Below are 21747 nucleotides of genomic sequence, written 5' to 3' on the forward strand. Positions count from 1 at the left end.
ATTTCCCATCCTTCAGGTCATGAACCCCAAGGAGGTCAGAGTGTTTTCTGGGGAGGTGGCAGGTCAACTTATGTGTGTTGTAGCCCTTATTTTTTTTCCTTGACCATTTGGAGCAAGATATTAAAGTTCGCATTCACTATGTGTATATATGAGAGACAGGCCCTTTGGGGGAGAAAGAAACCTCTCTGAGAAGGGATGACTTCTCCCTATTAAAAATGCCTTTTTATGCAGAAGTGATGGTGGGTTATTGCAGGTTACTTGGCTATTATCTAAGGAGACTGCGACTTGAAAAAGGTTGGGAATCACTGGTTTTAAATGTGATTTCTTCCTGATACAGAATAGTAAACTTGAGACCACCTTAAAGTAGGACTAGGACTTTTGTAGCTTAAATGTAGCATTTGCTTTTGGGAAACACTGTGGTAGGCACATGCTGACAGGGCCAAAACAAGCCCTGGCCTAAGTGAACATGTTTGCCATCCATCCATCCAGTTCCACCCTCAGCTGCAACCCCTGCAAGTTACCCCTTCCCATGCAGAAGACAATCATCCGTAAACACCAATAAGCCGCCCAGAGTGGTCCTGTGCTGACTAGATAGGTGGGATATAAAATAAATAAGTAAATAAGTAAATAAATAAATAAATAAGTTTTATAGTGCCAAATCACTGCACTAGATTTTTGGGATTGCCTTCCAAAACATCTCTTCAGCATCTTCACAAAGCAATTCAGAATTAAAATAACCTTCAGTGCCAGCACAGCAGGATCTTTCCAAAGCTCAGTTGTTGGCTGATAGCTCAATGAGTCAGAGGAGATGGCTGCAGAGCCAGGGGTCAGAAGTTAAATCAAGGGTTCCCAAACTTGGGTCCCCAGTGCACTTGGACTACAGCTCCCAGAAATCCTGCCAACAAAGCTAATGGTGAAGGTGGCTGGCAGATTTGAGTCCAAGAATATTGGGAGACCCAAGGTTGGACACCACTGAATTAAATTCTATACTGTGTCTCCCAGGAAAAGAACCAACCTATGCAGCCTTGGTCAAGCTGCAAAGTCCCAGGATGCACCCAAAAAAAGGGAATGGTAAACCACTTCTGAATGCTTAATAGCTGAAATCCAGTAGCGAGTCACAATTAGAGTAGGCTCACTGAATCACTGAAATTTTTATAGATGTTCACTCACCAAATCCCCCCTGATTTAATGGGCCTACTCTAGTTACTGAATTTCAGCCTATATCTAGAAAAACCTGGAAAGGGTTGACATAAGTCAGAATCAACTTGAATTTCTAAGTGATACATTTAGCTGCTGCTATGCCCATTCATCTTTAAATAAATGACAAGATGGCCTGTACAACTTTAAATCATTAAAAAAAAACACTCAACAACAATAACAAAACCCATTATCTGTGCTATACTAATTCAACTGGCAATTGTGAGAGTGAAGTAGAATTCTATAATGTTCATGTGCGATTTGCTACGGAAACTTCTAAAGATCTGCACACCATGTTTACCCAAAGTTAATTTATTACAACATAACTACCGTAAATTACAGTATTGCACACATTATAGATGAATGAGAATATACTCTTTCTTAAACTATTACTAACAAATATTTACTTCCAAGTTTGTGCGTAGTACTTAAATTAGACAACACTTTTTATAATATGGAAGTGCACACTTTCATTTCACAAAGCTGTTTCTAGGAAAACACAATCCATCAATTAAAAAAAACAGATTGGAGTACATCAATAACATTCTTGATACAAGCTATACAACATTCTTATATAGTGCTGTTTAATTCCTGCCCTTTAAGCAGTTAGATACCAGGGCTCTTCTCAGTCTCGAATTTTAGATTTCAAAATGTTGCAAGATGAAAAGATTATACTATTAGGCTTAGCAATAGTTCCAATGTTCTCAGACACACTCTCAGTGAAAAGTAACTCTTTGTGGTAGTTACACACAGGACTGTAAATGTCTCCATCCTTGACAAGCAATTTTTCTAAAAGTTGCAATTGAGCCTAGAACATCCCATGTTTTTCTTTGAAGATCTGCAAAGCAAAGCCAGTTTCAGGCAGTATCCTTGATCACTGAACTGTTTTCATGAACGAGCATAAGTAGTACAACTGATATCATTCCTTTAACCAGTAATCTTTTACTGGTACAAATGTAACATCCTCACAATGACACACCTCTTTTTCCTTCACAGTAAGGATAGTACAAAAGTCTGCCTAAACAAGATAATTGAACATTAGCTGTAGAACAATTTTGAAAAAATTATTTGTGCAGAAAAATGGCTCTGAGCAGGTAAGAATCAGAATATAGATTCTGGATGTACCATAATGTCTCAATTGTAAGACCATTCAAACCTGAAAAGTATGTTTTCATTCACGATATGACCATGTAATTACAATCAAATACAACAAAAGAGCGTTAAAGAATAAGAAATTATCACAATTCAGATCTTTTACCATCAAGGTGTGCTGTTCACATTTGGGCTAAGCTTTAATAAGTACACTCGTAAATTCAGACTATAAGCTGTTACCTAACAAATAAACTGCTTAGAAAAAAATTAAGCTTTCCTTGCTGCATAACCAGAACACTTTAAATGATTTCCATCTATAAACTGCAGAGAGAATGTGCTTTCAGAATTCATTTCAGGATATTTGAAAAACTGACAGAAACAAGTTTTTTAAAAAAAAAAATAATCTAAACAGGATTCTGCCATCTGTCTCTCTGCCTAATATTAAGCATATTGCTTAAAATATCGATGGCTTTCTCAGCAGCAACAAATATTTACTCACTTTTTTGGGGGACGTGGGAGGTGAATTAAGGGGGCAGGATCTAGTATATGGTATCCAAAATGCATACTGATTTGCCTCAAGCTATGTAAGCCCATATGCCTCTGAGAACTCAAATGTTTACATCTAAAGAGACACAAAATATTTTAAATAACTAATATTTGAAATTTCCAGTAAATGTGAAGTGTACTTTTACTTTAAAACATAATTTTTAATGATTTACAACACACAGAGCAGTGTAATTCTGTCTAAGACAAACACACAGAAACACAACTTTGCATAATACTTTTCATTATGTATTTTATGAAGATGTGATGGAACCATTAAGAGGAAAAACAAGGATTTTTTGCAAATAAAATAAAGCTGTATTTTTGTACTTTGTGTTCTTGGCTTTCAGAAACACAACCTTCCATTTTAAAAACTGAAAATATGCAAGAGCTGAAATTTAACACACAGATAACTTTTTAAAAAGACAGTACTTTTATTTTCCTGAAAAGACAGCCATGTTACAAAGCCTAAAGACCTGAAAAACACATGCCAAGTGATTAGAAAGCAGGGTTGTGGTGTTAAAGGTCATGGAATCAGTCCTGGTATGTTATATATTAAAGCTTTCTCCGCAGCCACACGTTCCTTTGATGTTTGGGTTATTGAAAACAAATTCGCTGGACAGTTTGTCTTCTATATAATCCATTTCAGTTCCTAGAAGTGTCAGCTGTGCTTTTTTCTCAATAAACACTCTAACACCTTGAGAAAAAGAAGAATGAAATTTGAAAGATGTTGCATACTCTACACTTATTTGCTTTATGTAAAACACTCTGGTTACTTAAGGGCTAAACCTTGCAAGCAAGATACATCAAGACATTTTGGATATTTCACTCAGAAATAATGGACAAACAACTCAAGTCTGCCGTTGTTGGAGCAAAGGTGGTAGCTTTCCACATTTTGTTGGACTACAAAAAACAAAATATGTTTGTCTAGTGAACTCAGCCAATGAAGAAGGATGATGGGAAGCATAGTCCAAAAACATTTTGTACTCAACATTCTTTTTCACTTGCAGTTCAGAAAATAGACTGACTAGTAGTCATGTCATGGACCGGCTGTCTTCTGTTAATGTTGTGCTTTTTCAACAGCTAAGACGTTTTCATAGATGTAAAGTCTTGTAGATTTTTTTCTGAGTCCAGAACTATAAACCTAAATATAAGTACTCGGATGTGCTCCTGGATTCTCATATATGAACACATTCAATTTTGGGGCCTTTAATACTTGACTATAGATCAAGAACACTAGGCGTATTTGAGTGAGAAAAATTAATCTGTCAATGCAGTGGATTAAATTTATTTTACACTTAAGAGATGCTAACTGAGGTATGTGAAGCTTCCATAACCACCGCCAAATAGAGCTCTATTTAGAAGAGTAGAAAATGGATTTGCAATCATTTTTGCAAACACACTTACCATCCTGTACTACTTCTTCATCAGAATCTCCTTTTGATTTTGTATATTCTAGTGTGTAAGAAAGTCCATTACAGCCTCTTGTACGAACACCAACCTTAACTCCTATCTGAAACATAATGTTTAACATTTCAGAAATATTTTTGTACATATCTATGAAGGGAATGGAAATACTGGGGAAAGTTGAAACGTATTCAATAGTTATTAATCAACCCTAAATTTATTTTCTACTTTAGCAATATGCTGTATTCATAACTTAAACATATTTAGCATGTTTAAGAAATTTAAAAATACAAAACCCTTTTATTTTGTACAAGCAAAACTATGAATATATAGTCTATATTAAGCAAGAAAATACAAATGTATGTTACCTAAGCACTTTTTGGGGGAGGTCATCTATGAAGTAAGAAAAACTACACTGAATTCATAAATATTGCAGTAAACAAAGTGAAATATATTATTTAAATAATTCAGCATATTACTTAGACAAAAACTAACTTGCTTTTACTTTAACTCTACCAAATTTGAATGGAGGTCAGCAAAAGTTGCTATCTGTAAACAATGAAGGCCTCTATATCCTCCTCTTGTGAAAATGACAGCATTCCTTAGGTACATAAATGTTAACAGCTCTAGTTTTATATATTTACATACAAATCTTCATACTACATAGTTCCTAATATTCCGAATGAGTATAATATTGTCCTAAATATTTCAATCACTCCAGAAGAAAAAAACATTTTATCAAAGTTTCTTCTACATTTTCCCAAGCTTTTATTTTTCCACTTGAAAAAAAAAGGAAAAATTATTGGGGTAAGGAGGAGAAAGAAGTTAGAAAGACTGTTGTCCTTCTTTTTGGGTGGGGGCTTTTCATACCTCTACTGACATCTATAGCAAGCCTACTTATTTAAAAAGTGGCAGCCAAACAAAAATAAAAAAATTTAACAAATGACTGAGAAACTTCTAGGTCTCCACTTGTTTTAGACTGTAGCTCCCACAATCCCTATCCACTGGCTATGCTGGCAGAGGCTTGATGGTACTTGTAAAGGAGAACAATCAACATGCCTGAAATGCACTGCTCCTGTTTACACTTACCTACTTACTGCACTGATCTCAATGGTACTTAGTTCTGAGTAGATAAGTACAGATTGCTACTGTAAATCTAATTCAGTTGCACAAGTTTAGCATAACTCAAGTCCCAAATAGCTACATTAAGTATGCTATCACTTACTTATAATAGCCATGGAAGATAGTAAATTGAACTGTAACACTAAATTTGCTAATGATAAACCAGACACTTGTTAGTCTAGACATCTTTAAGGATATAAAGATATTCCACAAATTTCATTACACTTTACAAGAAATGGTTTAGAGTTATACAGGAGAAAAACACCAGTCTCACCAACAACATTTTTGTTTTCCTATACTGTACAATATGCAGTTGTTAGATTAGTATTTCTTTAAGTTTATCACAAAGCTCAAATCTGTAGGTTGTTCACACTGTTTTATGAAGTCTTAAAATTGCCAGATATCACATATACTACAAAGGCAATTGCCGGTATTACACACTTAACTGCATATTGTAACCTGTTAAATTTATGCCTAATGTCATGAATACCCTGAACATTTACTTACATGGTCAGGCTTGTCTTTAAGCAGTTGCTTTATCTTATTCACAGCAGAAGGGGTCTGAAATACATTTTCATTATTAATAGTTTTGCATTTGATTAATAATAATTTGCATCCAGATATCTTAGGTTTTATATTCCCAGCATTCAGAAGCTAGCTTCAGTGCATGTTTCCATTCCCCACAGTCAATATCAACAATATAAAAATGAACAAAACCAACTTTTCAGCTTCTTGAGATAATAGGATTAGGTTGTAAGCAGTGAGAGGCCAGTTCTTGTTGGCTCAGTTCAGGCAGCTTAGCAAACAGAGGTACGTATTTTAAAATATAAGAATTAAAACTAATAGTGTTTCAGTCCCGTCCCCCCCCCCCCCGATCATTCCCAAAACTGCAAAAGAGCCAATGGTTTCAAATGCTGTCCCCACTTTGCCAGGGCTTAGCCTGGCCTGCTCACTGCCTTTCCACTTATCTAACCATTTAGCTGCTGTGGTAATAACAGCAAAAGAGAAATTTCAATCTTTCTGAGAAAACATTTCAATGCTTTCTATTGAAGATAAGCACTTGGAGCTACACAAATATGTATTAAAAATCAACCGATCATGAACTTTGGCAACATATGTTTAATTCAATTATTGTTTAAGTGAGAAATGCCAACAAAATTCATGATTCTTCAAAGTGATTTTCAGACATCTATAGGTAGGACAAAAAATAGTTGCAGACACTATCACACTACAACTTCATAACAGAGTAGAAAAGAAAACGTGCTGCATAATATGTTAATATATATTAACGTTACAACACCATAGAGAATCCACCACCAACATGTTTTTGCTGGTACATTTTGGCTAGTCTTTAAATCAAACTCTACAATGGCATCATCTCCTTTTAAAGTTGTCAAAGGTGAAAGCATTATTTCTTAGTAGTGAATTCATGTTTTTCCACACATTACAACATTAACAAACTTTTATCTCCCATCATTCAACTCAATGGAGATAACCCAACGTTATTAAATCATAACATGGACAAAAAAAACCCCTTCTATTCACTTCATTCCCACTATGCATGATGTTATGCATCATGTCCCTGCCATGTTACTTGTTTTTTCTTAAACCAAAGAGTCTCAAATTTTGTCATGGGAGAACTGTTTCAGCTCCTTGATCATAGTCCATGTTTGCCCTTTCCTTTGCATCCTTCTTTGCTATGGTGCAGTGGCCAGAATTATCTACAACTCCACTAATCCTTCACTGAATGCCTCTTTAAACTCATCAACGTGTGCAGCAAACCAGGTTTTCACTTCTTCAAACAAATCTGCTAGTTATAGTGCTTATTAAGTGGGAAAACCTTACATATGCCATTCCGTACAGAAATCAAAGATGCATCCACTGGGGTGCCCCTTATTGCTACAATTCTCATATTCAGCTGGCTCATATTGGATCAAAGTCCAGCATAGGATGGTGCTGGTGTATTCAGAATGAATACAGGAGGGCCTGTCAGGGAGCATGTATAAGGAATATAAGACTAGACAATCCTGCATGACTCAGTGACATCTTCTTCTCCTCAGGTAGTGAATTGGCTAGGATTAAAATGGCAGCCTTCTGTTACAAGTTCACTCTCTGTCAAAACCATTTTTACAATTAAAAATCTGGTTAAAAGTCTCAGGTTTTTATTGCTCAATTTGAACAAAGCCACAATAAAATTAACCAATTTAAGGTACAATTTGTCATTGTGTCTTCAACAGACCTTACAATCAGGTGTTCACAGGCCTAAACAATGATAATGTTAAAAAACACCAACAATTATTCAAGTACTGCTGTTTGAGCTTCTGTGATGCCATAACACTAAAATATCCCATTGCAATTTGTTCTACTTTTGTACCATTTTTACAGCAAATAATACCCACTCCCACAGTCCAGCAATCCATTTAATATAAAGGCTTGTGTTTCTGCAGTTTTTGAAATTATCTTTATTATCCACTTCTCCTGGATGTGGCACTGATGCTTTTCCAACTAAGTAATATTAAATTTGATAAAAAGATGATTGCAGGATTAAGACCTGCTATTTGTACTGTATGTAGCCTTTGCATTCAACCATTGACAGCAAAGAAGGGCTCTTTATCTTGTGCACACACATTGCACGGATCTTGCAGAAAGTAGATGGACAAGTGGCTTTAACAAACTAACAACTATACCCACTGGTATTCTAGAAGGCTTTCATGGCCGGGATCTGATCATGGTTGTAGGTTTTTCGGGCTGTCTGGCTGTGTTCTTGAGGTTTTTCTTCCTAATTTTTTGCCAGTCTCTGTGGCCGGTGTCTTCAGAGGACAGAAGTCAGAACTCTGTCTGCGTTCTGACTCCTGTTCTCTGAAGATGCTGGCGACAGAGACTGGTGAAACGTCAGGAAGAAAAACCTCAAGAACACGGCCAGGCAGCCTGAAAACCTACAACAACCATATACCCATTGGCCTGATGCTTTCACCCTTTGTGTTAGGCAGAATATGAAAACTGGCTTTAGTGTGAGACTGCCAGGTTTCTTCTGTTCTGTTTGTTGGGAGAAACCCTGAAAAGTGCACTGCTATGTCAAATGAATTGGTAACATAATACATATGACACCAATCAAACTGGACACCTGAAAGTCACAATTAACTTTTTTTTTTCAGATGACTACCTGAAAATGTCTTACATTCTGTCAATGTGTTCCATCAATGCCTGCATTGTGGGATATGCTTCTGCTGGCCCTGCTCTCCAACCTATGCTTTTAGGAGTACAAATAAGCTGAATTAATGCTTATTTATTTTGTTTGAAATATTTTCAGGCCACCCTTCAGGTTAACAAGCCCTCTCAGTGGGGCTTACATAAAAGCACAACACAATAAAATACAATTTCAACAATGTAACACAATACACAGCTTTCCTATATTCTCTTATATATTTCCAGATACCAAAATGCATAGAATGAACAAGATCTTTTGACCAGTCTTGCCCCTTTTCAGAGCCGTAACTCAACAATATGTTATACATCATTGACAGTCAACAGAGGAAATTGGTGGTTATACACACTTATACAGGCTCTCTAGTATGCATTTTTTCATGTTTGGCAAGGTTTCCCTTTTGACTAAAAGTCTTCCCACATTCCATGCACATAAATGGTCTCTCTCCAGTGTGAGTTCTCTCATGGATCATAAGATTCCCTTTCTGAATGTAGCTTTTCCCACACTCAGAGCACTTGTATGGCTTCTCTCCAGTGTGAACTCTCTCGTGATTCTTAAAATTTCCTTTATGATCAAAAACTTTCCCACACTCTAAGCACTCATATGCTTTCCTTGTTTGTTTGAATCTCTCATGTACTCCTAGGCCCGAACTCCAAGGGAAGTGTCTTCCAGAGAAGTGGATGTTATGGTGTGCTCTGGCTCCCTTCTGGTCAAATTTACCTTTCATGCTGGGAAAAGCATTACTCATCTCTAGGTCAACTACCTGCTGACTCTCTGGTCTCTGCTGATTTCCACACTTTATTTCTGCTTCATAATTTTGCAGTGCACTGGTTCTCAGCAATGCATCTCTTGATTCAACATGCTCTGGCTTCTCCTGCGGAAAACTGTTTTCCTTATGGTGAAGGTTCAGTTTCTTTCCCAATGAGCTTCCCTCTTCATTTTGCTCCTCTTTGCATAGAAACCTCTTCCAGGTATCCGGGGGCTGACCCTGACCTGTCTCAGAGGCGTTCACATCTTTTACCACCCCCAAAGTCTCTGACACTGGGAATTGCTCTTCTGGCCTTGTGGTCTCCTTCTGGTTAACCAGGAAACTTTCTGCCAAGAGCACAGCCTGGGCACAAGTCTCTGGGCCATGCTCCCTGACCCATGCCTGCATTTCCTGGGGCAAGACAGTCAGGAACTGCTCCAGGATCAGAACTTCCAGGATCTGCTCCTTAGTGTGTCTCTCCACTTTCAGCCACTGATGGCAAAGCTCTCGGAGTCGACTATAGACACCTCTTGGCCCTTCTGTTTCCTGATAGCAGAACTCTCTGAAGTGCTGGCGCTGCCTCTCCCTAGCGTTGGCCTCCCCTTGAAAGATGGCTGCCTTCACTCTTTCGTAGTCTGCCCTGTCTTGGGTACTGAGGCTGCTGAAGGCCTGTTCAGCCTCTCCACTCAGGGCTGGAAGGAGGAGGGGAACCCACTTGTCCTTAGGCCATCGGCATGCTGTTGCAACTTGCTCGAAGGAGGCCAGAAAAGCCTTAACGTCATCCCATGGCTTCAGCTCCTCAGACACAGGTATGCTCTCCCATTCTGAGTGAGGGGCCTGAAGTGTCCTCAGGAACTCCTGCCATTGGGCTTCCCAACGTTCCTGTAGCCCCTCTTCTGGTTCTCGTTTAACCTGCCGTGGAGATGCCACAGTTTGTAATTCTTCCAGTGTACATGTGCAACCTGTGTAGGTTTTGTTCCCTCCAAACCTACACTCAAATACAGTATGTACATGCATAGGATGTGTATGATCAATTAGAATATTGTCACAGCCAGAATTTCCAATTGAACATACGCCTGTATCAGTGTAGGAACTGTTCTAATCTTCACTAAGCTGCAGAGAGTTTGGGGAGGGGGCCAGCATGTACCATCCCCACTTGTCATCCACACACTGATTTAACACAGAGACAGAAGTAGGACTAGGGTTTTATTTAGATAACTCCTACTGTACAAGTTTTGGGGCATATTAGTATTTATGTTTAAAAAATTCAGTGTGAATGTGCATTATTTCTCAAAATTCATGTTACACAATTCATGTTCCTACTATGCTATGTCTCAGAGTTTTTACAAATATTTCAGTTAAAACCATTTCCAAGTAAAACTTTACATGTAAACATAACATTTAAATAATCCCCAGTGCATTTTGTCTACTGTTTCTGACTAGCATTTAAGTTCAAATATCTTTGGCAACATGGCAAGCTTTCAGGATATGTGTAGAACATGCAATAGTAGTACTTTAGTTCTATTTACTACACAGATCAAACATGCTAAAAGGATTCCCAATATATTTAGGGCACGAGGAACTTATTTCAATTATATTCTCTGCCTTTAGCTGTATCAGGGCCCGCAATCACAAGTATAACCCTCTATCTGTAACTATATGGGCTTTGAACCTATTCCTACATTCTGTTCAAAGCACTGAAGTCTGAAATGACCAGGTTCCCAGCAACCACATGCAACTAAAGGGATGGTGCCACCAGGTGTCATGCTGCTTCCCTCTATGCAATCATTAAACACACGAAGGAAAGGAGTCAGTGTCAAACACTTGTTTTGGCTCAAGGAAAATTCCTTTCACATATTTTATCCACTTGTGAACTGAAAGGGATTCAGATGACCAGACTCAAAGGTTAACAGGGCTGTACTCCTTTGATAGTCAATCGTCAGCAAATATGGCTTTCTTAGAAGCCTTATGACATCTGATCGCTGTAAGGGAGCTATAAGGACAGGTGTGGAAAAAATTCCTTAGGCTCATTAAACAAACGTCTGGAATGCAACGAGACAACACAGAACACTTTACAACCACCCTACAAGCTACGGGTAGGACAGTAGGGTGACCCCGCCTCCCCCTTCCTTTCTTTTTACGGAGACTAACAAAGATGGCTTTGGCACCTGTCACACAGAGCAGGCCTTCTCTAGGAGAAGCACCCTGGTGTCTTGAAAGAACTGCTGGATCGAGGTTGGGAGTTCAATTCCCCCCACGGTGCCACCTCGACAGGGGCTGGACTCGATGATCCCTAGGGTCCCTTCTAGCTCTGCAGTTCCAAGCCTGGAATGAAGCTTCACCTAACGCATTTCTGCCGCTGCTGGGTGTATTGGAACATTACAGAGGGGGGGGGGGAAGGCGGGGGCCGGCGGGCACAAAAGCCCCTGAGGAGGCCTCGCTCGTGCGCCCGGTGGGCTCCACCAGAGCTTCGCCGAGCCCCCCCCCCGCCGCCTCGGACAACGCTCGAGGGCTACGCCTGCGCAGCACGCTTGTTTACCAACCGCCCCCATCCCCCCGCCCCCACTCCATGGTGCGAAAAAAAAGAGGAAAAGGCGCGTATTTAGTCGCGCCTCTTCCAACTACTACTGACCAGCGTCAGGGCAGCTCTGGTGGCTTGAATCTTCCTCTTGCTCACGGCCCGGACGGTCGCTCTGACCATAGAAGAGGCCATCTCCTCCTCGACCACGGACTCCCCCCGGGAACGGCCCCCTCGCCTTCCCTCTCAGACCCGTCCTTTGAGGCGCTCCATGGACACGGCGGACGAAGGGACGTAAGGCACGACGTCCCGGCGCTCCCCTTGCGTCACGTGAGAGGCAGGCGCCTGTTTCTGGAGCGTTCATTCCTATTGGGTAGATTGAATGCCAGTAGAAAATCAGGCTCCGGCACAGGCGATATAGAGGCGGGTCGGTCTCCGCACGGCTGGCCAATCAGCCGAGAAGACGGCACAGAGAGAGGCGGGAAGAATTCTATTGTGGCTTTGAGGGACGTTTCCAAGGCTGGGTGGCGTTGAGGCCATAATTCGTCGTGGTCTCTTTATGTGATTTTATCCATAAAGCAAACGATATCTAAGTTATTTCCAGTGGCTGATATAACCAGAACTATCTGGCACCAAGGGAAACAAAATCCTTACTTTTTAAAGTGTTAACTTAAAATATTCCAGACCCTACCCTTTTAGACAAATGAAGTAATAAATAATCCCCAGGAACCACACTGTCCTAGCTTTTTTCAGAAAACAGACTAGAAAAGCAACTTACGAGTAGACTAACCCAACCATTAGTTGGATGTCATGGCAGAGGGGCTTGAGTAATTCAGAGAAGCTATGAGTTATGCCCTGCAGGAACACCCAAGACAGACAGGTCATAGTGGAGAGTTCTGATTAAACGCGATCCACCTGGAGCAGGAACTGGCAAGCCACTCCAGAATCTTTGCCAAGAAAACCCCATGAAAAGAAACAAATAGACTAAATGATACGACGCTGGAAGATGAGCCCCTCAGGTCGCAAGGCATCAAACATGCTACTGAGGAAGAGCAAAGGACAAGTAGCTCCAGAGCTAAAGAAGTGGTTGGGCCAAAGCCAAAAGGATGCTCAGCTGTGGACGCACCTTGAAGTGAAAGGAAAGTCTGATGCTGCGAAGAAAAATACTGCATAGGAACCTGGAATGCAAGATCTATGAACTTTGGTAAGCTGGATGTGGTCAAACAGGAGATGGCAAGAATAAACATTGTCATCCTGGGCGTGAGTGAACTAAAATGGACAGGAATGGGTGAATTCAATTCAGACGATTGTCATATCTAATATTGTGGGCAAGAATCCCGAAGAAGGAATGGAATAGCCCTCATAGTCAACAAAAGAGTGGGAAAAGCTGTACTGGGATACAGTCTCAAAAATGATAGAATGATTTCAATACGAATCCAAGGCAGACCTTTCAACATTACAGTAATCCAAGTTTATGCACCAACCACCAATGCTGAGGAGACTGAAACTGACCAATTCTATGAAGACTTACAACACCTTCTAGAACTGACACCAAAGAAAGATGTTCTACTCATTTTAGGGGATTGGAATGCTAAAGTGGGGAGTCAAGAGATAAAAGGAAGAACAGGTAAGTTTGGCCTTGTTGTTAAAAACGAAGCAGGGCAAAGTCTAATAGAGTTTTGTCAAGAGAACAAGCTGGTCATCACAAACACTCTTTTCCAACAACACAAGAGGCGACTCTACATTTGGACATCATCAGATGGGCAATACCAAAATCAGATTGATTATATTCTCTGCATCCAAAGATGGAGAAGCTCTATACAGTCAGCAAAAACAAGACCTGGAGCTGACTGTAGCTCTGATCATCAGCTTCTTATAGCAAAACTCAAGCTTAAACTGAAGAAAGTAGGAAAAACCACTGGGCTAGTCAGGTATAATCTAAAGTTTTAATTTGTGGCTTTTTCTCTCCCTGTCCCCTCCCACAAGCCTCCATCCATAGTTCAGGCACTCTGTCCACCAAATCGAGTTCCTTAAATCTGTTTTTCACTTCCACTGTGTATTCATAAGGGATTTGGTTTAGATTCTAAACCAAATCCCTTATGAATACACAGTGGAAGTGAAAAACAGATTTAAGGAACTCGATTTGGTGGACAGAGTGCCTGAACTATGGATGGAGGCTTGTAATATTGTACAGAAGGCAGCAACAAAAACCATGCCCAAGAAAAGGAAATGCAAGAAAGCAAAGCGGCTGTCCAACGAGGCCTTACAAATAACAGAAGAGAAAAGAAACAAAATGCAAGGGGGATAGGGAAAGTTAAGAAAATTGAATGTGAACTTCCAAAGAATAGCAAGGACAAGAGGGCCTTCTTCAATTAACAGTGCAAAGAAATAGAGGAAAATAATAGAAAGGGAAAAACCAGAGATCTGTTCAGGAAAATTGGAGATATTAGAGGAACATTTTGTGCGAAGATGGACATGATAAAGGACAAAAATGGGAGGGACTTAACAGAAGCAGAAGACATCAAGAAGAGGTGGCAAGAATACACAGAGGAATTATACCAGAAATATCTGGATTCCCGGACAACCCAGATAGTGTGGTTGCTGACCTTGAGCCAGACATCCTGGAGAGCGAAGTCAAGTGGGCCTTAGAAAGCATGGCTAGTGGAGGTGATGGCATTCCAATTGAACTCTTTAAAATCTTAAAAGATGGAACTGTTAAGGTGCTACACTCAATATGCCAGCAAGTTTGGAAAACTCAGCAGTGGCCAGAGGATTGGGAAAGATCAGTCTACATCCGAATCCCAAAGAATGGCAGTGCCAAGAATGCTCCAATTACCGTACAATTTCACCCATTTCACATGCTAGCAAGGTTATGCTCAAAATCCTGCAAGGTAGGCTTCAGCAGTATGTGGACCAAGAACTCCCAGAAGCACAAGCTGGATTCCGAAGGGACAGAGGAACTAAAGACCAAATTGCTAACATGCGCTTGATTATGGAGAAAGCCAGAGTGTTCCAGAAAAACATCTACTTTTGCTTCATGGACTATGCAAAAGTCTTTGACTGTGTTGACAGTCAAGAAACTATGGCAAATTCTTAAAGAAATGGGAGTGCCTGACCACCTCATCTATCTCCTGAGAAACCTATATGTAGGACAGGAAGCAACAGTTGGAACTGGATATAGAACAACTGATTGGTTCAAAATTGGGAAAGGAGTACAACAAAGCTGTATATTGTCTCCCTGCTTATTTAACTTCTATGCAGAATACATCATGTGAAAGGCAGAACTGGAGGAATCCCAATCCGGAATTAAGATTGCTGGAAGAAATATCAACAACCTCAGATATGCAGATGATACCACTCTGATGGCAGAAAGTGAGGAGGACTTGCTCTAAGATCATGGCGACTGGTCCCATCACCTCCTGGCAAATCGAAGGGGAAGATATGGAGGCAGTGACAGATTTCACTTTCTTGAGCTCCATGATCACTGCAGATGGTGGCAGGAGCCACGAAATTAGAAGACGCCTGCTTCTTGAGAGGACAGCGATGACAAACCTAGACAGGATCTTAAAAAGCAGAGACATCACCTTGCCGACAAAGGTCTGCATAGTCAAAGCTATGGTTTTTCCTGTAGTGATGTAGGGAAGTGTGAGCTGGACCATAAAGAAGGCAGATCGCCGAAGAATTGGTGCTTTTGAATTGTGGTGCTCAAGGAGACTCTTGGGAGTCCCCTGGACTGCAAAAAGAACCTATCCATTTTGAAGGAAACCAACCCTGAATGCTCACTGGAAGGACAGATCCTAAAGCTGAGGCTCCAATACTTTGGGCATCTCATGAGAAGACTCGACTCTCTGGAAAAGACCCTGATGTTGGGAAAGTGTGAATGCAAGAGGAGAAGGAGATTTCAGAGAACTAGATGGTTTAACACCGTCACCAAAGCTACTAGCATGAATTTGATCAAACTCCAGGAGACAGTGGACGACAGGAGGACCTGGTGTGCTCTGGTCCATGGGGTCACGAAGAGTCAGACACGACTTAATGACTAAATTACTACAACAATCCAACCATGTGATGACTGGATTGATGCCTCAGTGTGCAAAACATCCATAGCAATCACATTACACTGTTCATTATGGGCCAGATTTCCATATAGCAGAAAATGCCCTGGTGGAATAGCTATTTCCGAGTAGGCCATCTCTATTCACAGGGCAGAGATACAAGAAGCCATAAAATACCCCTAGGAGCCAAAGTCTAATACTCATTCCAAGCGAAATGTCCGTATCTTGCAAAAAGACCCTGAACAGGACTCCTGAGATTCGTGCGGCTCCCTCGCTGGATATTTTTAAGAATCAACTGAAAACATGGATATTTAGGCAGACCTCCCCCCCCAGTTAATTCCTAATTTTCTTCCCCTCCTTTTCTGCTATGATTTATTTTGTCTTTCCTTCCATCTTGTAGCAATTTTTTCTAATTGTGTAAACTATTTTATTTATATATCTGGTTTATATTTTGTGTTGTAAGCCATCTAGAGTGGTTGTGCTGACTAGATAGGTGCGGAATGAATAAATAAATAAATAAATAAATAAATACACAAGACTCCATGGAAGCAATGAATGCATCAAACCACAAAAGGTCCTCAGGAACCACACTGCACATACAGAAGCACAGATTTTGATTGTGTGTTCCACCTTTTTTTGTTCTGACTTTTGCCTAGTCTCAAAGATATGCATAATGAAAAAAAACAAATGTTATAGGAAGCAAGAGGACACTTTTCATGTGAAAAGAAATCCACATAATTACATCAAGTCTCATTGAGAAATGATTTAAAATCATGATTTAAATTTGATTTAAATGAAAACCACTCTGATTATAAACATTTGATTAGATCTGTATTTCTATACATGAGCTATATATTTTTCTATGGAAACAAAATGAAATGAAAATTCTAAAGACACATTCAGCTGGAATACTGTTACATGTTAAAAAGATACAGTAATTTTACAAAATTTTGTAATTCTAGTTTCATAAGATATTTCATATAACAAAAAAAGTGTAGAAATTAAAAGTTTTCACTTGGGTATTTTATTTCAAGGTCATAAATAACAGTGGCTTTTTTTTTGCTGTATACATTTCGTAGAAAGGGTATACTGTACCATCTGCAGAAATCCTGACATTAAGCCTTGATGAAAGTACAAAAGTAAATCCTTAATCAGCACACAGATTATTTTCTTTACTTTTCAAAAAAGCAGATGTGCATTCATCTTCTTTTAACTGCCAAATATACCCTTTGTTTCCTTAGAGGAAATTTGTTCCTGTGTTGCAGACAATGGGAAAGAATCATAGCAGCAGCAAACAGAACTGGCTTCTCAGTCTCTACACGAGCACAGCAGCCTTTCAATTTATCATAAAATAACAGGAAGAACTCGATGGCACTGTTTTTCCACAGAGTTTACATAAAAGTTTACTTAATGTTCATGTCTTAGTTCCCCACAGATTAAAATATTTGCAAATACAGCAGTAGCAGTCCAGAAACATTTTCAAGCACTTTTAACACAAGAAATCAGGAAGTGTTCATCATGAATAAATACCCCTTTATCCTTGAAAAATAGTATTTTGAAGGTGTCATTATATTTGGCTTGCACACCATGGAAGTGCACTCAAACATTCAGACTGAACGTAGGAAGAAGTGGTTTATGTTAGGTACTTCCCCCATCTATGTATATTACCTAGTAAATACAAACAGTATGGTTATCTGTTAAAATGCTCAATCAATTAAGATCAGGGATTCATGGTACAAAGAAACATTAAAACCCATTGCTTTCTCATCTTTAGCAATTTAATTAAAATAAAATGTGATTTTAACTTCATGTTGAAGATTGTTTGTGCTGCTGTTTTGTGAACCCAGAGGCTATAAAGAAAATAAAAATTTCTTAAGGAAATGGACGGTCAGTATTGCATCTTAAAAGATTGCTTCAGTCTCTCATGAATCTTGATAGGGCTTCTTCTGTGAAGCTTTTCCCTGAGTCATATATTTACTGGAAAGGCTACCTGTGTGGGAGGGGGCAGGGAGAGAAAAAGCCACAAATTAAGATGTAATCACAAAGGAACAAACATGCATGAGCTTTCATGTATTGTATTGTATTTATTTATTATGGTCAAGCGACCAGCTTGTAAAACACATTATATGGCTAAAACATACAAAATACAAATAAAAGAATGTACAACAGATAATTAGTTGTGTACTAGTTATAGTATATGGGGAGAATCAATTACAGCATTTTATAGCCATCCTTTGAACTACTGGATCGTCTAGGGCAAACTGGTTTGGACATGCATAAACTTTAATGTTATGTTTTTACATGAAATCTGTTCTGCTCAGCTGAGGAGAAATGGGATGCTTCTGAGTCTGATTTTAAAATCCCTTCAAGCTTGAACATATTTGAACAAAATATTGCATGCCACATTCTACGAGTTCTGTCTGGCATCCCCCTTCTAGAAATAAGAAATCCTCCTGCTTGAAGGCATAATCATTTGTCCTATTGAGAAAAGCATCTCCCTCATTACTTCAATGCACAGTAAATTTGCAGATAATCGAAGTTATGTACTATTGTAACAATATGTATTTTGGTTGTCTTCGGGACTGCTCTTTGCTTGCTATATTACTTTCTGGCTTTTCATCAGAAAACAAAAAAAATCTTTAGTAACACATTCATCTTCTCATACTTAGATTGAAACTTTAAAAAGAAGTAACCCATGGTGTTTTTGTCCTAGGAAAAAGGATCTGTATAAGAGAGGTCACCTGAGTTCCATCCCCACCATCACCACCCTGTAGCTCTTTGTGCCATTTTACAATCTGTAACAGAGCACCGCCTGGCCCTTGGGAACAGCTTTAGGAGAATGTGATGGGCTTAAATGTATAGAAAGTATCAACAAAAATTTAGTACCAGATCTTACAGAAATAAAAGTGCTTCTCACTAAGGCACAAAACAACCTGTTATTTATTAACGCAGGCACTGCAAATCCCAACACCCACATAGTGTTGGAGAGCACTAGTGGGAGAACACTTTCTCCCACATAGAAGGGAATGTCTCTAAAAGGATGCTCGGAGAGAGAAATGCATGCATTATTTAAAAACAAAGTAGGAATCTTAGTTCAGTCCTTTCTATCTGGAACTTAAAAACTACTCATGGAAAGAAATGGGTAGAACGGAACACTCTTGCATTCCTGGGCCCCACAGCTTGTTCTAAGGGTCAGGGCTCCCTCCTGAAACAGCTTGGTTGTGGCTGCAGCTAGAAATAGAAAGCTGCTGGGGAATGGAACTGACAAGGGGAAATAATTTACCTAATCCACAGCTTAAGTATATTTGCAGCATTTATGGATTGGTTTGTGTATGTTTTATGTCTGTGCACTTTCTTCTTAAGGTTGTAGACTGCATTAAAAAAAGCCTAGTACACAAACCTGACTGAGGACTCAAGAATATTTTTCCTTTTTGCTTCTTTTTTTCTTCTTGTGGAAGAAGTCCCTTAAAAAAAACACCAAAGCAAACATCTGAAGTTAGCTAAAGCACAATGCAAGAGAAGCAGCATTACATTTGGGATTTCTTAGTCAATGGAGACCAAGACCAAGATAATCCACATTATTGTATTTCTAATCACCATATATGGCTATGAAAGCTGAACAATAAAGAAAGCTGACAGGGAAAAAATGAAGTATTTGTCTAAAATATAATGCTGGAGGAAGACTTTGTGGATACCCTGGACTTCCAGAAAGACAAACAAGTGGGTCCTAGATAAAATCAAGCCTAAAATAGTTCTGGAGGAAAAAATGTTGAATCAGAGGCTTTCCTACTTCCACCACACAACAAGAAGACAAGGTTCTCTGGAAAAGACAATAATGCTGGGAAAAGTTCAAAGCAACAGGAAAAGAGGAAAAGCACATAAGATATTTTCTAAAAGAACCCACAGGCTTGAGTTTACAAGAGCTAAGCAGAGCTGTTGAAGACAGGACATTTTTGAGATCAGTCATACATAGGGTTGCCATACATCAGAGGAGACTTGATGGCACATAACAATAACAGTGAATGTTTGATTGGATATACTTAACTTACAAGAGTTGTGTCTATATTTAGAAGAGAAAACCTATTTCTTAACAAACAAATCAATGTAATCAATGTTTAGCATACTAGTTACCTGGTGTAATCGACCAGAGTGTTTAACTGCACTGGATAAAGGAGATCCACATGGGCTTTCTGACTTTAGAACGCCTGAGAAAGATAAAAATGTAATTATTGAACTGTAAAAAAACTATGCCTTTCTACCTGAACGTTCTAAACAACTGAGCATAGCAGAACCTCATCCATATCATTCTTGAGGGAAGTCCAAACATTCAAAGCAAATACTTAGGTACACAAGTAAACTGCAAGGTGGAAGAGTAATCAGAACAAAATCAAACCACTTTTCCACCTGCAAAAAAGTTTAGTTCATTAATGTCCTATTCTGATCCACACAACTTTGGATTCAGTTCCACAATTCAGAAAAACAGCTAACATCATCAAACACTTTTAGCCATGTGTATACTTCCAGTGTTAAACTATACCCACCTTTTATACCTGTAGAGCCTTTATGCTGTGGACATTCTTTTTTAATGTGTCCTTCTCTTCCGCAAATAAAACAACGCTTTTCTCTTAAATCTCTGTCTTCCTGTCGCTTCCATTTCTCTGATGGCTGCTTGGGAGACTTCTCTTTTCCAGTTTCCATTGTTCCCCATCCCAATTTATTTTTGTTGGGTGTGCATATCTGTAATTTCCCATCCTTTAGCAAAACCTCTCTTTCTGTAAATTTAGCTGGGGCCTCTTTTTCCTCTTTACTTCTTTTTTCTTTGCTTTCTGTGTATCTTTGGTTTTTAGGGTCTTCACTATCATGCCGTCTTCTCAGTCTAAGAACACAAGCCATCAGAAAGGAAAATTGAGTGTAATTTTAGTTACCAAAACGTGTAAAAGCACCAACAGAACCTTGAGATGTACAAAATATCACATATCCAGCGTAAGGATTGTATATTGGAACAGCGGGCAAAGTATATTTTAGAGATGATTCTTTGTAGTTGAAGCTACTCTTTTCAACTTGTAATTACTGATTCAAAATTTCAAGAGTTTCATAAGATATGATGTGGTATTTGTAAAATAACATCTAGCTCATTTTAGAACTACAGAGCTGGAAGGAACCCTATGGATTATCAAGTCCAACCCCTGTCAAGGAGGCACAGTAGAGAATCAAACTTTCAGCTCATATTGTTTAAAATACTGTAATGTATCTGTAAAGCCAGATGATATTTACTGATATGGTGAATACATATTAGTAACATACTTCTTTACTAAGTTGCAGAGGCTGTATTCCATATACTGTATCTTGCAGGTAGAAGGTCGGATTAATCAAAGCGAAGCCCATTATCTGCTTCAGTGACTATGTGCCAGCCTTAACAAGAATTGTGATTTACTACCCTAGCTAATAGAAATATCTATAAGAATATATTGGAAGCAGGTACAGAGCTTAAGTAATTTATTAGGACCGTAAAAATGGCAAGTTGATAAGAAATGATAAAAAGGAGTATAAACAACAAACCAGGAGTGTTAGCAAAAAGGAGGGAGTACATATACTGGGGACAGACTCTGCTGGGGGTTAGGAATTTATGTAAATCTAGAACATTTTTTGCTTATGCTCTGATTTATCAAATTTATTGATGTTACTGTGACTAATTTAACTGAGAGATATTAATGTAATAATCTTGTAGTATCCCACCTTAACTAAGTTTCTAGGTTTCTATTTCTGATATATCATACTTGAGCATGGAAATATAAATTTTGTAAGTAATAATTCACACACATTTTCTTGTATGTTTGGAAAATAAAAGCCAGGTATTTTT

General features: G+C 39.0%; 2 protein-coding genes across 3 annotated transcripts in view; both read right to left on the bottom strand.

Annotated features, from left to right (window-relative positions):
* Positions 1 to 1493: 1493 nt before the first annotated feature.
* Positions 1494 to 12166, bottom strand: ISCA1 (iron-sulfur cluster assembly 1). The gene is made up of 4 exons (XM_020805833.3): positions 11947 to 12166; positions 5869 to 5922; positions 4240 to 4345; positions 1494 to 3529 (listed from the first exon to the last, which is right to left on the bottom strand). The coding sequence occupies exons 1-4, from the start codon at positions 12025 to 12027 to the stop codon at positions 3381 to 3383; spliced, it is 390 nt and encodes a 129-aa protein (XP_020661492.1). The 5' UTR covers positions 12028 to 12166; the 3' UTR covers positions 1494 to 3380.
* A 4725-nt stretch (positions 12167 to 16891) lies between these two features.
* The window catches only part of TUT7 (terminal uridylyl transferase 7), a 42940-nt gene continuing 38084 nt past the window's right edge, over positions 16892 to 21747 (bottom strand). For both annotated transcript variants that reach the window (XM_020805821.3, XM_020805822.3), the window contains exons 26-29: positions 20429 to 20763; positions 20019 to 20092; positions 19288 to 19351; positions 16892 to 17877 (exon numbers count right to left, since the gene is read on the bottom strand). In XM_020805821.3, coding sequence (XP_020661480.3) covers positions 17810 to 17877; positions 19288 to 19351; positions 20019 to 20092; positions 20429 to 20763 — 541 coding nt within the window. In that variant the 3' untranslated portion in view covers positions 16892 to 17809. The remainder of the gene's footprint in view (positions 17878 to 19287; positions 19352 to 20018; positions 20093 to 20428; positions 20764 to 21747) is intronic.

Source organism: Pogona vitticeps, chromosome 2 (assembly GCF_051106095.1).
Source record: "Pogona vitticeps strain Pit_001003342236 chromosome 2, PviZW2.1, whole genome shotgun sequence".
In the NCBI taxonomy this organism is placed as follows: domain Eukaryota; kingdom Metazoa; phylum Chordata; class Lepidosauria; order Squamata; family Agamidae; genus Pogona; species Pogona vitticeps.